The 15580-nt window shown below is 36.6% G+C and overlaps 1 protein-coding gene across 7 annotated transcripts in view; it reads left to right on the top strand.

Moving 5' to 3' along the window:
• Positions 1–15580, top strand: part of LOC107568067 (RNA binding protein fox-1 homolog 1-like) — a 280788-nt gene that overhangs the window by 260250 nt on the left and 4958 nt on the right. For all 7 annotated transcript variants that reach the window (XM_016253945.1, XM_016253914.1, XM_016253925.1 and 4 more), the window contains 2 exons: positions 1946–2084; positions 6634–6698. In XM_016253945.1, coding sequence (XP_016109431.1) covers positions 1946–2084; positions 6634–6698 — 204 coding nt within the window. The remainder of the gene's footprint in view (positions 1–1945; positions 2085–6633; positions 6699–15580) is intronic.

The following is a 15580-nucleotide window of genomic DNA, read 5'->3' as shown; positions in this document are numbered from 1 at the left end:
TGTATTTTAACAAATGTATGTTAACCTTACAAATATGAAACATTTCAGTAATGGGAAGGTAATGTCTTCCTTTATAAATACAATAAATTTGTAAGTAAATTGTAGAGTTCATTTTGCTGTATTCCGCTCTTTTATATAGTAAGACAGCTGTGGTGCACTGCGTGAACGCAAGACATATCCAAGATGACAAAGAGTCAAATGGAACAATCCTTTTCACCTTTCTACATCACGCAAACCCCTTCCTTAAATCTTAATTTTGATCAGCCAAATGAAAGATTCAGTGCTCCTATTAGGCATTTATATGATCTCCTTTTGAAAACCTGTAATGTTAAAGAATGGAGCAGCTTTCACAAACCCCCTCTCTCTTTCTTCCTCTCAACCATTTCAAATTAAGCCTCTTAAAAGTCATTTTCTCCACCGACGCCCTATTAAACTTAATGATCATTTAACAACAATACAAAGCTTTCTGTTTTCACCCAGCCTCAGAGGTCTGTATGCCTCCCGTGGTTTGGTTATTACTCATTGTTAGAGTTTGGGGCTAATTGCAGGTGTAGATGGAGGTAGGGAACCATTCCTCACAGCTCCGATTAGTTGAGACTTATAGTTCATTTGGCAGTTTATTACACGGCGCTCTGGAATACTTGATCCTGATTGGTCAGTCGTGGCATTCTGCAGTCAAATATTACATTGTATAACTGCATATTTGACTGTCCCTAGCAACACTGAGCTATTTTTTGTATCAGCCTGTTGTGTCTTTGTTCTCACACATTAAAACAATTTCACCTCAAATCAATCGTTTGACCATTTAGTTGCTTATTTCAAAAGTAGCCGTGTAATCACCCCGAGGGGGGTTATTTTGCAATAATGGAGTTTAAAGGGGTCATATCCTGCCATTTTGCATTTTATTTTTCCCCAGAAATCTACATTTTTGTACTACCAAACATTTTTAGTTTAGTTTTGCTTGATAATTTTTGCCTCTTATGTTTTTTGCTACTGTAGCTTTAAGGCATTTATATGTAAATTACATCTTTATGATTGGTTAATCTCAGCATACTGACAAAGTTCACACTGTCGTGCATCAGGGTAGGCCAGATTGCTGAATTTTGAATAGGCGTTAATGTATATATGTGGGCGGCATGTTAATGTGCTCGTGATGGTGATGTTACAGTACATCAAACCCTTTATTTCAAAACAGCATGAAAGGCCTGTTTTTTAATGTACATAATATACCATTTATTAATAATATATTATTTCTATAAATATTATTCATATTTTATTTTTTTATAGTTCACATTTGTCAAGTTTTAGTAATGTTGTGCTTTGAGGATTTTTATTCATTTTTGTTTTTATTAAATACTTCTATTTAGCCTTCATTTATTTCATTCATGTATTAGATTTTCTCATTTTCATAAGTAACTAAGTTTATGTTTTTCATCTAATATTTGTTTTATTTTTAGCTTTGTTTCAAGAACAACAATTTTTTTGTAACACTTTATTTTAAGATGTCTGTTACACGTTAAGTGTATTATAATAACAATTCATTATGCATAATTACATGCAACCCTAGTCCTAACCCTAACCATATAGTAAGTACTTGTAGTTAATTAATATTACTCAGTACTTACATGTATAATTACACTATAACAAGGACACCTTAAAATAAAGTGTAACCCAATTTTTGGTATCATTTTTACAGTGTCCTTGTAACTCAAGATACATGTACTTACTATAGTAACAACAATAAATTATGCATACATGCAACTAACCCTACAGACTGTTGTTAATTAATCTTACTCGGTACTTAAATGTACAATTACACTGTAACAAGAACACCATAAAATAAATGTATAGTTTTAGTTCAAAATAACTACACTGTTCCAAACCTGTTTAACTATTGTTCTTCTGTAATGGTTCCTCATGTGTATACTGTATGTTTTCTTCACAGTGCCAGGTTTCCCATACCCAGCAGCCACGGCGGCAGCGGCGGCGGCGTACAGAGGGGCACACTTAAGAGGAAGAGGGCGCACCGTCTACAATACGTTCCGGGCAGCTGCGCCTCCCCCACACATCCCAGCCTATGGGGGGTACGTAACTACACTCCCTTCTCACATACACACACACACACACTAGTTCACCTTTAGTCCTCTCTTCTGACAACCACTCCCCCTCGTCGCTGGGCTGCTGTAACATGCATGCATCTCTACTTCAGCACACACAACCAATGCAGCATGAAACCCGTGCATCCTGCAAGTAATGATGACAGTCAGCTGCCATGCTGTTCTATCATGGTCGATGGCCTTAAGCGTTCCTTTTTTGTAATGTAACATTATGTAAATCCTCTCGAACTACTAAATGCAGAAGGATTTGTGATCTCTGAGCAGACAAATGATGTTTCTGATTAGTTTGGTTCTGATTTCATGAGTGTAACTGCAAGCTAATAATATTGATGGAGGTTCTGTGGAGTTTTGAGGTGTCAGGGGCCACAGACTACAGTAGTTTCCACAATCTGTCTTGTGTAAAATTGACAAACGCGACGGTTAGAAGAGATTCACGGCAAAAAAAATCTATTTAACACATAATCAAAGCTAAATAAAAACATGCCACTTAAACTGTGTGATAAAAATAAATCTAAAGGAAATATCAGTGCTTGTAAGTCATTAATAGAATTTTTTTGATTTTTTATATGGTTTTTAGTCTTTGGATTTGCCAAGTCATAAAACTACCCTAGTAAAAAAGTAATATATTTAAAATACTTTTATTTCATACTAAGTGTAGTTCAAATGTATTAACATATTTACTGACAGATAACTCGAGACTTACTGATATAAAACATTTTAATGAATCTTTATTTGGAGTATTACTTAAGCTTAAAATGTGTTTTAATGTCACTTTTGATGAGGATTGTATGATCTTTGAATGCAAAATATTTAAAGTGTACCTAAAGTGCTTGCAATAGTTCCACTTTAGCACAATCAAATATATTAAGTGTATCTTTAGTTGGATTTCAGCACTACTTCCGCACAATTAAAGTGCATTAAGTACAAAATTAGTTTAGCAATTTAGCAGACTTGAAGTATACCAGTTTAGTATAGTAAAAGTACAGTTGCGGGGCATTTTATTGCATACATAAAGATGAAAATGTATTTGAAGTATACTTAGCATGAAATAAATGTATTTCAAATACATTTAACTATATTTATTTTTCACTAGGGTAAACACAAGATTGTATTTTATTAGAGGACATCTTAAAATAAATTGCCTCTAAAGTTTCTGAAAATGTAGACTTTTTTTGTTGTTCAAACATACGTTTAATTATTTAAGGCATCAGTTACAGGGTAAGTAAAATTATTATGGATTTGCAATATTTTGCATATATTTAACAATATAATATAATATAATATGAAACCTTTTCCAACGTATGAGCTATGGCAATTTGAATAGCTTTCAAACTGCCATTTGATGTGAAGCAGCAACAGCAATCTGTCATGCCACATTAAAGAGTGTCAAAATGACATGTATTATTTGAATCTAATGAAAAAAACTGATATATTTGAAAGCTGAGACTTTGTTTTATCAAAAAACGTTTTTGAATTGCTGCTTTTGAATGTGTCTGTTTTTGCTCTGCCAATGCAAATAGACCACAACTGTTGTTGAATCAGTGTTTTGAACAAATCTGTTGAGTGAATAATTAAATGACTCATTCTTCAACAATCATAAAAGTCCCTTTTTCAGTTCAGTGTTTAAACCAATTTGGTTCAATGAATTCCCATTAAGACAGTCACTTGTTGCCACCTACTGGTATGTCAATGTAACCTGCAATAAAAGTCAATGAGTTATTCCCACAATTAATGCATAGTATGATATAAACACTGAGAAGTCTTGGTGCTGTTGGACTATTACCGGGGACTGGAATTATTGTTGCATAATGTTACATATGCACATATAAAGCACTTGAAAAGTTTTATTATTCTGTATTATATCCCCCTGTGGAATCCTTTCAAGTAGCTCAGGCCATCAAGTGGTCGTGGCAGGCAAACACACTCTAGTAAAAGTATGAGAATCTCACCATGCGCATCAATAACCATGATAAACTCAGCATGTCCACATGCACTCCAGGCAGATACAAGCAGTCAGGAGTCAGTGGAGCTCTATCTATTCCTCTTTCTCTTTGTGAGTCATAATGATAAATTGTGGCCGATCTCCAGATGCGCATCTCAACATTAAAGTCGTGACCACTGCTCTCACCGCACCTGCACACCCTGTCAGTTTCCCTGAGGTTAGTTGACCAAGCCTAATGGAGCTTCAGAGACATGTAGATGCCCACGGCCCCCGTCTGTCAGAGATGACAGCACTGGTAACTAAGGGGCCCCGTTCAGCCATCCCGCTCTGCAGCTCATCACACCGGCTTTAAATACAGCCCAGATGCATCACGGCCGTGTGTCAGGCTCAGTGTTGCGCGAGTAAATGAAATGGTTTGTTAAGGGGCCGGCCATGCAGTGGGAGTGTCGAATTACCCGGTGAGTCATTATGGAAGGAGTTAGAGGACGGAGGTGAACTGCGAGGAAGTGGGAGGGTGAGGAACATGAAGAAAGTTGTGAGAAGGAGCTGCTGTTATGTATGTGTAAGTGCATGCAGGGAGAGGGAGGGTGGTAATTACTTCAGCCTGAAGGCCTGGTGTGGAGAACAGCAGGGTCAGGAGACCAGTAAGCCCTGGAGGAACCGAGGAAGAGCAGAGGTGTACAGATGGCCTTATCGGTTAGTGTTTTCTGTGGACTGATAATAGGAATGGTAAAGGAAGCTGTGCCTCCTCAAAAAATAAATGGATTAAGGAAAAAATCACCAGTACAACAATACAAAAAATATTAGAAAATACTATATTTCATCACATAAGCAAGAGTGCACTTTTGCTGAATATTTAGTCAAAAAAAAAGATTTTGCTCTAGTTCCAGGGAGTACTTTGGAAAGGCTTTTATTTTATTTTTTTTATTTCTTGCTTTCTGTGCTTCCCAAACTATGAGTACTTAAGCAGCTCCTAGGGGGTACTTTGTATTTATTTTAATTTTTTATATTAATATAATATATTTATATATTTTAATATATTTATTTAAAATATAATATATTTATATATATTAGTGCTGTAAAGCGATTAATCACGATTAATCGCATCCAAAATAAAAGTTTTTGTTTACATAATGTATGTGTGTATACTGAATATATGTATTATGTATATATAAATACACACACATACAATATATATTTTGAAAATATTGACATGTATTTACATGTACAGTATATATTTGTATTCATATAATTGATTTTATATATAAATATTTTTAATATGTAAACAACATATTTTTCTTAAATATATACATGCATGTGTGTGTATGTACATATACATAATAAATAAACACAGTACACACACATATATTATGTAAACAAAAAAGTTTATTTTGGATGCTATTAATCACGATTAATCGTTTGACAGCACAAATATATATTTATAATATATATTTTTAATATATTTCTTTGGTTAATAATATGTGTAGCACTTTATGTGTACATATTGTAATATGCCACACATATTACAATATGTGTGGCACTTTAATGGAGGAAAGAAAAAAGAAATAAAATCATCCTAGCAAAATTGAAAACTTAATTTTCATCTGTTTTGAATTTTATTATTATTATTAAAACTCAATCAAGTGTGGAATAAAATCAAAGAAAAATTACAGGAAGTATGGTGACAAGTTAAGGATATGGAAATAAATATAAGTCATTTAGATAAATATTGTTATAATGATGAAACCATTTTTAAAGTGCAAGTATGATCATTTGTGCTGATGACAGCCTGTGCATCCAGACAGATGTACATTTTTGATTTAGTTTTTAAAAAGGGGTATGGGCTGTGGGGGTAGATAAGACAAAACTGGTTGGGAAACACTAAATTAGAGAACAGGAACTAATGGTTATATAATACAAAATTAAAACAAAAGTCCAGAGCACAGTAATGGCCGTGTGGGAGTATTTCAAGAAGACAGCTATTTCTCGTCATTGACTATGAAAAACGCTGCTCAAATCAGCAGGCATATGCGCTTTTGACTACATGTGTTTGTTTGGCTTTTTTTGCCTTACTGAACATCTGATGTTACCGTTCCACATGTTGAAATTATTCCTTTCTCCGTCGTTGGCAAAAAGAAGTAGTGTAGTATGACAGCGCTACATAATTAATCCTCAGATGTATGCATGAGAGGAATAAGAAAGTAGGTTGAGTCACCAACATAAGGCTGCTGCTTTGTAATTAGATTATGCATATTTAATAGCTATGATTATGACATGTGCGTCCCCTCTTTTGGAGCATGCGGTGAATCGCGAGTGCCGATGCCGTGATCTCCGAGCGAATGAATATGGCATTTTCGTGTGCCGCTCTCTCCAAAAGCACTCCATGCCTCTTCATCTCCATGAGATTCAGTCGTACAGTCTCTGTCACAGCACATAACATCAAACCGAACCTCCTCCTCCTTCCTCTCCCCCCCCCCACCCTCACACTTTTATTTCACGCAAACACATTTTATAAAAAGTCCAAACAGCTGTTGTCAATGTGCCCATGTGAGCGAGTGTGTGTTGTGTTTCTAGGGTGGTTACGCTGCCTACCGATACACTCAGCCTGCTACTGCTACCGCCGCTGCCTACAGTGACAGGTAAGACACACACCGCTGCCTGCACACCACTGACAACTCCTCCTTACCAGGCCCTCCGGCGGGGCCCTTAACACCCACCCACCTCCCCCGCCGAGGCGGCCTCGTTCTCTCTCAACCTTTACTCCTCTGAGGTCAAACTCTCTCCCTTCGTCACGAGCAGAGGCAGGCGCACGCAAAAAAAAGAAAAAAAAAGCCAGCCTGATTTATTAGCCTAATTCCCCTTGCCAGTGGTGATGGGTAATATCACGGTGCCCAGTGCAGTAATTGACAAATTAAATCAAATGAGATGTCACTGCAAATGTAATGGTGAAACGCATCCATGGCGGAGCAACTGTAACTGCAGAATGAAGTGGGATAGACCTGACAGTTCCTCAGAGATGAGACAAAAGCCTGTTTGGCAGGGCGACCAGAGGAAGTCGTCTTGGCTGATTTTGATTTCCTTTTCTTTTTCTCTGTCTCTGTCTCTCTCTCTCTCTCTCTTGTCAATTGTGAGTGTAAGCTTATTGCAGATGGCACGCAATCAAGAATAAAGCAAATTCGGAGCCTTGATGTGATTGTAAAACATTCGCATGACACGAAAGCATTTCTGCTCATGACTGTTAATGCCAAATAATGATCGTAATGCTGTCATCCGACATGTAACAACTGATATTGTGCAGCCATAACTAGATGAAGCAACACTTGATTATCATGTCATCTTAGCAGTGCTGTCATAATCTGTCAACAGTGTCCCTGCATGCCTCTTGATAAGTTGTGTGCTGTGAATCTCACCCGACCGGTTGTGAGTGGTGCTCATCATCATTACATCATGTTTATGTAATCATCACGGGAGCGTTTGTGCGTGCGTAGATCCCGGTGTCCATGGTAAAGGCGGATCACCCCATGCGAATGGGGACAAAACGCGCCCGAGCGCACTTTCTGATGTCTGCCGGCCGTGAGCTGCATGTCGTAGTGTTTGTAATTGCTGCCAGGCTTAAGATCAGTGTGGTTTCATAAACTAATAACCACATGTGTCCTCCTCACACGCAGGGACTTCTCTGGATAAATACAGTAGACTGTCCTCAGAGATTAAAGTCAGACCGTCCTAAGAAACCACGGTATTGATTCCAAGGGCCCTTGTTGCTTTTCAGTGGCTTCTTGTTATGAGAAATCTTTTATGGTATAGCAGTAATCTGATTTTCTGTTGGTTCGATTATTCTCGGCGTAGGCAATCATGTAATGATCCTAAAATAAATGGTACAGAATCCATGTTAAATAAAAACAGAAAAGATGGACAGTGCCATTCAAAAGTTTTGGGGTCGGTATATTTTTAAAAGAAGCGTTATATGCTCACTTATTCTATTTTAAAATCTAATTCATTTCTGTGATGCAAAGCTGAATTTTCAGCATCATTACTCCAGTCTTCAGTGTCACATGATCCTTCAGAAATTATTCTGATATACTGATTTGCTGCTTTTTTCTTATTATTATCAATGTTGAAAACAGTTGTGCGTCTCAATAAAAAACTGTAATGCATGTTTTTAAAGATTCTTTGATGAATAGAAAGTTCAAAAGAACAACGTTAATTTTAAACATTTTTTGTAAAATTATAAAATGATTTTACTGTCAATTTAATGCATTCTTGCAGACTGAAAGTATTAATCAAAATCAAACATTTGAATGGTACTGTAGATACAGTCAGGAACATTATAGAGTTCATGTTTACATTTATTCATTTATAATTGAGCATAACTTTAAAAATAGCTGTACTGCTTTGACATGTTTCTGACCATATCTACATCTTTTCTGTTTTTATTTATCATGGATTCTGTTCCATTTATTGGGCAATAAATAAACTGTTGTGACACTACTGTACATTTAGTGACATCAGAGTTTTTTGTGGTGCTGAATAGGCTAAGCATCAGTATTTTTATTGCTCATACTTATTGATTTGAAAAATCCCCAATCCTCAGTATCAGACATTTACACATAACTTGCCCCACACCGCTTGTGCTACAGACGTGAATGATGTGTTTCAGCTATTGCTTTTAATACAGATCTTAGTCTCTCTTTCATTATGTTCTATGAACCCCCACATTGCCTGTGGTTCAGTTTGTATTAAAAATGTAGTTATACTAGTAGACATAGTCATTGCCTTGCCAGTGGGCAGTGCTAATGCTAATGCTCGAACTGATTAAATTCAGAAAGTTTCCTTAATGTTGTTTAGCTCTCTGCAGAAACCTGCTTGATTGATTATGCAAGTGAAGAGGTCTCTCAATAACATTTGAATTATTTTGTTTACCTTTAGACACATTTTGAGAATAATAGCAGCTTTGGGAAATTGAAACCGCAGCCCGACATACAAATTAGGTCCCCGATACAAATTCCAGCTAAATTAGTTTGCATAAGACTAGTCTTTCATAATAGTGATTATAAATGATTGTTATTGAGAAGTCATACATTTTTTACATTTTTCGGATTCAAAACCATTGAATTATTCATTTGCAATGTAAATGACTTATAATCTCTCTTCCCTTATAAAAATAAATTATTCATGTCTCAATGAGTAACGTTTTTAGACAGTTGGAGTTTAATCGTTCAGTCTGCCTCCATTAAAATAACCTCTCAGCGCTGTTAGATGTTATCACCTCGTGTGAAAGATATCATCTCTGATCTCCGCTAATCCTGCGCGTGTTTTGACTGCAGTTGATCTCTTGCCTTCCATGGTGGCGGATATCAGTACCCCAAAGCTTTATCTTAACAGACTGGCGCACTCTGACACCCTGCCGTCCCGACGCCGGTCTCATTAGCCATTAGCCATCGCATCTGGTTGCTGCTCTTTGTCGGAGCTTCACTTGCTCTCTGTCAGAGATGGCCAGGGTCAGCCTCAGATCTGGAGGTGCTGCTGGGAGGCGGAGTCCGGGTCAGGGCTGCTTCTTTCTCTCCAGTAGCCTTTTAGAGCTCAAGGCTCAGCCGGTCCCATCTGAACAGCTGCGGGCCGGGGGCACATGGGTCAGGAGTACACGGTAGCCTCGCTTCCTACAACCCACCATACTAGCATCAGCTGAACTCTGTCCCTGCGACACTTGTTCGGGAAAGGTTGAAGTGGCCCGTCGTGCGTGTTTCTGGCGCTCCCTGGACCGAGTTGAAACCCTCAGGGCTGGGGGAGCAGCTGTGCAGGAAGCTAAAGCAACTCTTTAAACTCTTGTATGAAAGGGCATTTATTTAGTTTATTTGCAAATTATGCTGCTAACACATACCAGGCATGCTCACGGGTGTAAAAAGCACTGAGGAAGTATACTTGATGGACAGTATGGGACTCTACACAATTAAAAATCAATGTATCAAGCTAAAAACATGCTTCAGGGAAAGTTTTTCTAAGTAAATTAATTAGTAATTCATCTCTTTATAAGGATGAATATAATCATGAATACAGTTACGTGAGCAAATTACGTTTTATTTAAAACATTGAAGGAAGACTGACTTTTTAAAAAACTTTGACTTGAATGCTTTCATTTAGCAAGGTCGCATTAAATTAATCAAAAATGATTATGAAGACATTTAGAATGTTATCAGTTTTTTTTTTTAGCTTCCCTTTCTTCTGAGAATCCTGGAAAAATGTATGACTGTTTCCACAAAAAATTATTACATTACATTAATTATTATAAGAAATGTTTCTTAATCACTAAGTCAGCATATTAGAATAATTTCTGAAGGATCATGTGACACTAAAAACTGGCGTAATGACGGCTGAAAATTCAAATTTTATTTTAAAATATATTCAGGTAGAAAACAGTTCTTTTGAATTGTAATAATATTTCACAATATTTCTGTTTTACTGTATTTATGATTAAATGCAGCTTTGGTGAGTATAAGAGACTTACTTCAAAACATTATACTCACTGACCCCATATTTTTGAATAGTAATGTATATTTGTTTTAAAATAAGAATAGATTTACGTCATGATGACTACTGAAATATGTACTTGATACTTTGACTTAAAAGTATAATGTTTTCATTAGAAATGTAATTAAGTAGCAGTGCAAATATTTAGTTTCAGGTAAAGTAAACATTTCTCAAAACGATTCTTATTTGTATGAAGGAAGTACCATTACTCAAGTGATTTACACCCCTGAATGTGTTGGCCAGATGTCTGCATTTTGGTTGGAAGTGCCTGTGACCATTGATTGTCATTACGAAGAGAGGAAACTCTGTGAAATATATTAGTTTAATGTTGAATATTAAATAAATACAGAATGGCAGTTGAAATATTATATAACAATAGGTGTGATGTAGTCCAGTGTACTATTGCTTGTGACTTTAGCGTCTTCATGAAGTGCATGTTTAGTCTGTAATGTGTATGGATGGTCATATCTGAAGCCAATACATATCTAATTTTGTAAGGCACTATGAGTTATAGATAGTGCACCATTTAATGCATGTGTTCAAATGCATGTCTGCATTGAGCTTTACTCCCTATAGAATATATGTGTGAGTGTAACTGTGTGTGCGCATTGGGACGGTCAATTCTGTCATGCCGAATAGAACATTGTATTCAAAACAAGCACCCTAACATGATTAAGAGGGCCGATTCAATCAGAATGCTTAGTAGGAGTGAATGATTAATTTAGTTATTAAATATAGCTCCAAGCGGCAATTAAAAGGGGGCCTAGCAATATGGCGGCCAATGTCTCTAATTAGACGTGAGATCAAGCCATAACACATCATTTGTCACACCTGTGCAGTTCAACCAATGATACAGCTCATTCTACTTGTGTTTGTTTACCCAGAATGCACCATTTACCCACATCCTGTTTGTATTCTAAAAATCCTTAGAAAATGTTTTTTTTATGTTTAATTTAATTTCATTTATTTTTATTTGTTATTTACAAGAGGGCCGAGGATTATACTCTAGTCCTTTCTATGCTGTATGTTTCTGCTGTTAAATAAATGTAAATGAAATATGTGTTTACAGTTCACAAAGATTCAAGGTGCACTCGGTAATTTTTTAGTAGTTTTTTGTTGTTATTGTTGTTGCATATTGAACTTACTGACACCTAGTGGGGCAGATGCAGTATCACTCAAAAGTTTATTGTTACTATTCGCAGTAAGCCATGATGACAACATTATTTTAAAATTAAATGATGTGACGTCAATATGTCATTTGCCGATAATATATATTTTTTAAATCAATTTTTCTCTGTAGTCTGTAATGGAAACAGGATATTTAACTAAAATAAAATCAAATAAAGTGTAGGGTGAGATTTGTTTAATCGATTGAACCAGTCCGAATGTGAGTTTGTTCAAAAACTTTGTCTAAATGTTTATTTGGCTACTGGCTTAAAAGTCAGTTCAGAAGAAGAGCTTACATTCATATTAAAAACGATGAAAAAGAAACATTATTTTTATTTGTAACAACATGGACTGATTAATCATTGACAAGATGACCAGGAGCATGCATTTAGAAAGTAAATATCATCAGTTTTGATTTTATGTTAACTAAAGCCTGGAATACACTACACGATTTTTGGTTGCGTCCGAAAGCCTAGGCAGCTGACTTGCTGCCTTATGAGGCAATGACTTTGCAGCCAGTGTTGGCACCTCATGAAACTGATTTCGGACAGGCTTCTGAGGCAGCGTAATGGTTTAATGATCTACAACAAAATAGAACGAGTTTTGGTGATAACTAAACGAATATTGAATTACTGTAATACTGATTTCTCGCCAGAAATAACATTAAAAGTGCAAACAGTTAGTCTGAAATATATATTTACACATAAACTGACCACCAAACGCAACTTTCAGACGCCATCTTTATTTTTTGGCTCAACCGTCACGGAATGGAACGCACAGGATTGTGGGATATCAAAGGCAGCGAAGGATACGTCTATGCTGCCTTCAAAATTCGATCAGAAGAAGGTACCTCCGGAGACAGGAAGTGAAGCAGAATTTGGATTCGGACGTGCCTTGATGCCTTCCTGCCTTGTAATGCTGTCTCTGAAGGCAGCATTTTTGAGCTTTCGGGCGCAGCCATTGTTTGCTTGCTGACGGGTACACGAAAGCAGGAACATATCACCCCCGTTCTCGCCTCTCTCCACTGGTTACCTGTCCATTTTAGGATTCAGTATAAGATTTTGGTATTTGTTTTTAAATCTCTTAATGGTTTAGCGCCTAAATATCTGTCCGACTTGATCAAGCTGTATGCTCCGCTAAGAGCACTTAGGTCTATTGACCATTTGCTTTTAGTTGTCCCACGGGTAAAGTTGAAGAGCAGGGGTGACCGAGCATTTGCAGTGGCGGCCCCGAAGCTCTGGAAGAGTTTGCCCCTCTACATTAGACAGGCTCAAACACGTGCTGTTTTTAAATCTAGCCTAAAAACTTATTTTTATAGTCTGGCATTTGACGCTACTTGAGAGCTGCTTTCTTTTGTTGTCTTTATGGTGTCTTATTGTCTTCTTTTGTGTTGTTGATTGTTTGTATCATTGATATTTTTTATTCTTTTATGTGTGCACAGCACTTTAATAAACACTTGCTGTTTTTTAAAAAGTGCTTTATAAATAAACTTTGACTTTGACTTTTCATTTGTCATGCGTCTCCTAGCAACAAGGCACACGTTTATGCATGAGTTTGTTGTGATCGGAACAACTTCAAAGTTTGGTAGTGTATGATCCTCAGTCGTTTAGTGCAGTGTTTCCCAGCCGGGGTGTCGCGGCCAATAATTAGAGATGCACCGAAATTTCGGCTGCCGAAAATTAGTTCACCGCTCAGGTTTCACTTTCACGTGGTGTGACGCTTTGCATATTATCCCGCTCTATGCGTGTGTGCGCTCCACTCAGTCGCTCCACTCGTATACCGTTCAAGCTCATCGGAACAGCAAAGTCCACTCAAAAATTGAGCCGACAGGAAACATCGATGTCGTACAGTATTGTTTCTGTCTGCAATAGCCCTACTGTGTTGTAACAAGGTGTGGTAAATGGGCAACTCTGGTAACGCTGCCCTCTCATTCATTGATCTGCTAACCGTTATGCTCACATGTCCTCTGATAATAATAGCTTTCTAGGACTAAACATTATTTGGATAATTGGTAAAAAAAAACAAAAAAAAAGTTAAATATCTTAACCCTACTGTTAGACCTACCTGAAAAACTAAAAAGCAATTTATTTAATTCGAAGGCCTGTCGTTATTTTTTATTTGTGCTATCATTATTAATTTCTTTATTTCTTATTTTATTACTGACTGCTTACTTGTCATTTTTTATTCAATTCAAAGTTTGTAATCAAGCTATCTCGTGCTACTGCACCAAAATTACCCCACTGTAAAATAAAAAAAAACACTGAGTGAGCAAAAATATGTGAGATCGCTAGTTATAATGGTAATTAAATAATGTTTACATATGTATAAAAGCCTACATTAAAATCTGTCAAATAAATTGGTCTCTTCATTAGAAATTAGCCTACTGATTGCCACCATTGATGGTTTTTTTAATAATATTAAAAATATCTGTATGACATTATATTCTGCAGTTCTTCCCTGTTGTACCGAATATCTACACTTTTCAAATGATCATATGGAAGTTACAAAATTACAAAATACTAAATTAATTTTGTAGGGTGCCACAAGTTTGTTAAAATTTCCAAAGGGTGCCGCGACTAAAAAGAGGTTGGGAAACACTGGTTTAGTGTATGATGGACAGTTTTCCTCTGTCACTATTTTAAAAAAGTCGGTAAGTGTATGATGCCTAGTGTTTTAAAATCTGTTCAGATTTGAAAAGTCCTGTCTGTGGTGTATTCCAGGCTTAAGATGTTTTTTAGTTTTTTTTTAACGAAGCCTCTTATCCTCAGCAAGGCTGCATTTATTTGATCAAACATACAGTTAAAACAGTAATATAGTGAAATATTTTTTACAATTTAATAAAAACTTTGTATTTTAATATATTTAAATGTTCTTTATTCTTGTAATATAAAAGCTGAATTTTCAGCAGCTATTAGTCCAATTTATATTATCTATGTTAAAAACAGTTGTGCTGTTTAATTTTGAATCCATTATACTTTCTTCAGGATCCTTTGATGAATAGAAAGTTCAAAAGAACAGCATTTATTTGAAATAGAAACATTTTGTAACATGATAAATGTCTTTACGGTCACTTTGAACAATTGAATGTGTTTTGGCCTAATAAGTGTGAAAAAAAAATTACTGACCCCATGAATTTTTCAAAATGTGCTATTTACATGCATGACATTTTTTAATGAGGGTAAAAAATGACTGAGTGAACCTTGTTATTTTGACATTTTAAAAGATATCTCAAATAAATCTGTCCATAATACAGTGGGAATTTTGCTTTTCTCTCTCTTCTCGTCTCTCTCCAAAGAAAAGTTTATGGTGTATCACATAAGCGCTTTGATGTATAATATTATCTGTTTGATTTCCAATATCATCCGTGTATAATGGTCGCAGTCTCAGGTTTTTCTCGAACGGGCTCGATGGCCGGCTTTTATGTGACCATTCAAGGCCATCCCAGCGCTATTCAGTAATGCTGTGAATGCAATTCCTTGACTTTTACAGAACAATAGTGATGGAGGGAGGGGGTTTACAGAGGAGAGGACGTTTAGAGTGGCTAAATCAAAGCGTCTCGCACACAGCTGCAGTTTCTATTGAATCGGCCCCAGTCCGAGGTTATGATTTAGTCTCATCTCTGATATACTGTATATGTCTTTTTTACCCCTCTTCTTTATTCCCGCATTTGCATCTCCAATCCCCCTAGCATGCTCTTCCTTGTTCCTCCATGTGGATACCAGTGCAGGGCCGCACACTGAGAGCTCTGGTTCTTTTTGCTTGTGAACTAAAACCCATTTATGCCACCATCCCTCCCCCTCCCCCCCCCCCTCCTTCTCCCTCACCCCCC

The sequence above is a fragment of the Sinocyclocheilus grahami genome, unplaced genomic scaffold (genome assembly GCF_001515645.1).
Source record: "Sinocyclocheilus grahami isolate Dianchi unplaced genomic scaffold, SAMN03320097.WGS_v1.1 scaffold27.1, whole genome shotgun sequence".
NCBI classification, from domain to species: domain Eukaryota; kingdom Metazoa; phylum Chordata; class Actinopteri; order Cypriniformes; family Cyprinidae; genus Sinocyclocheilus; species Sinocyclocheilus grahami.
The sequence above is the reverse complement of the archived record's forward strand: the minus strand, read 5'-3'. Positions and strand labels throughout refer to the sequence as shown.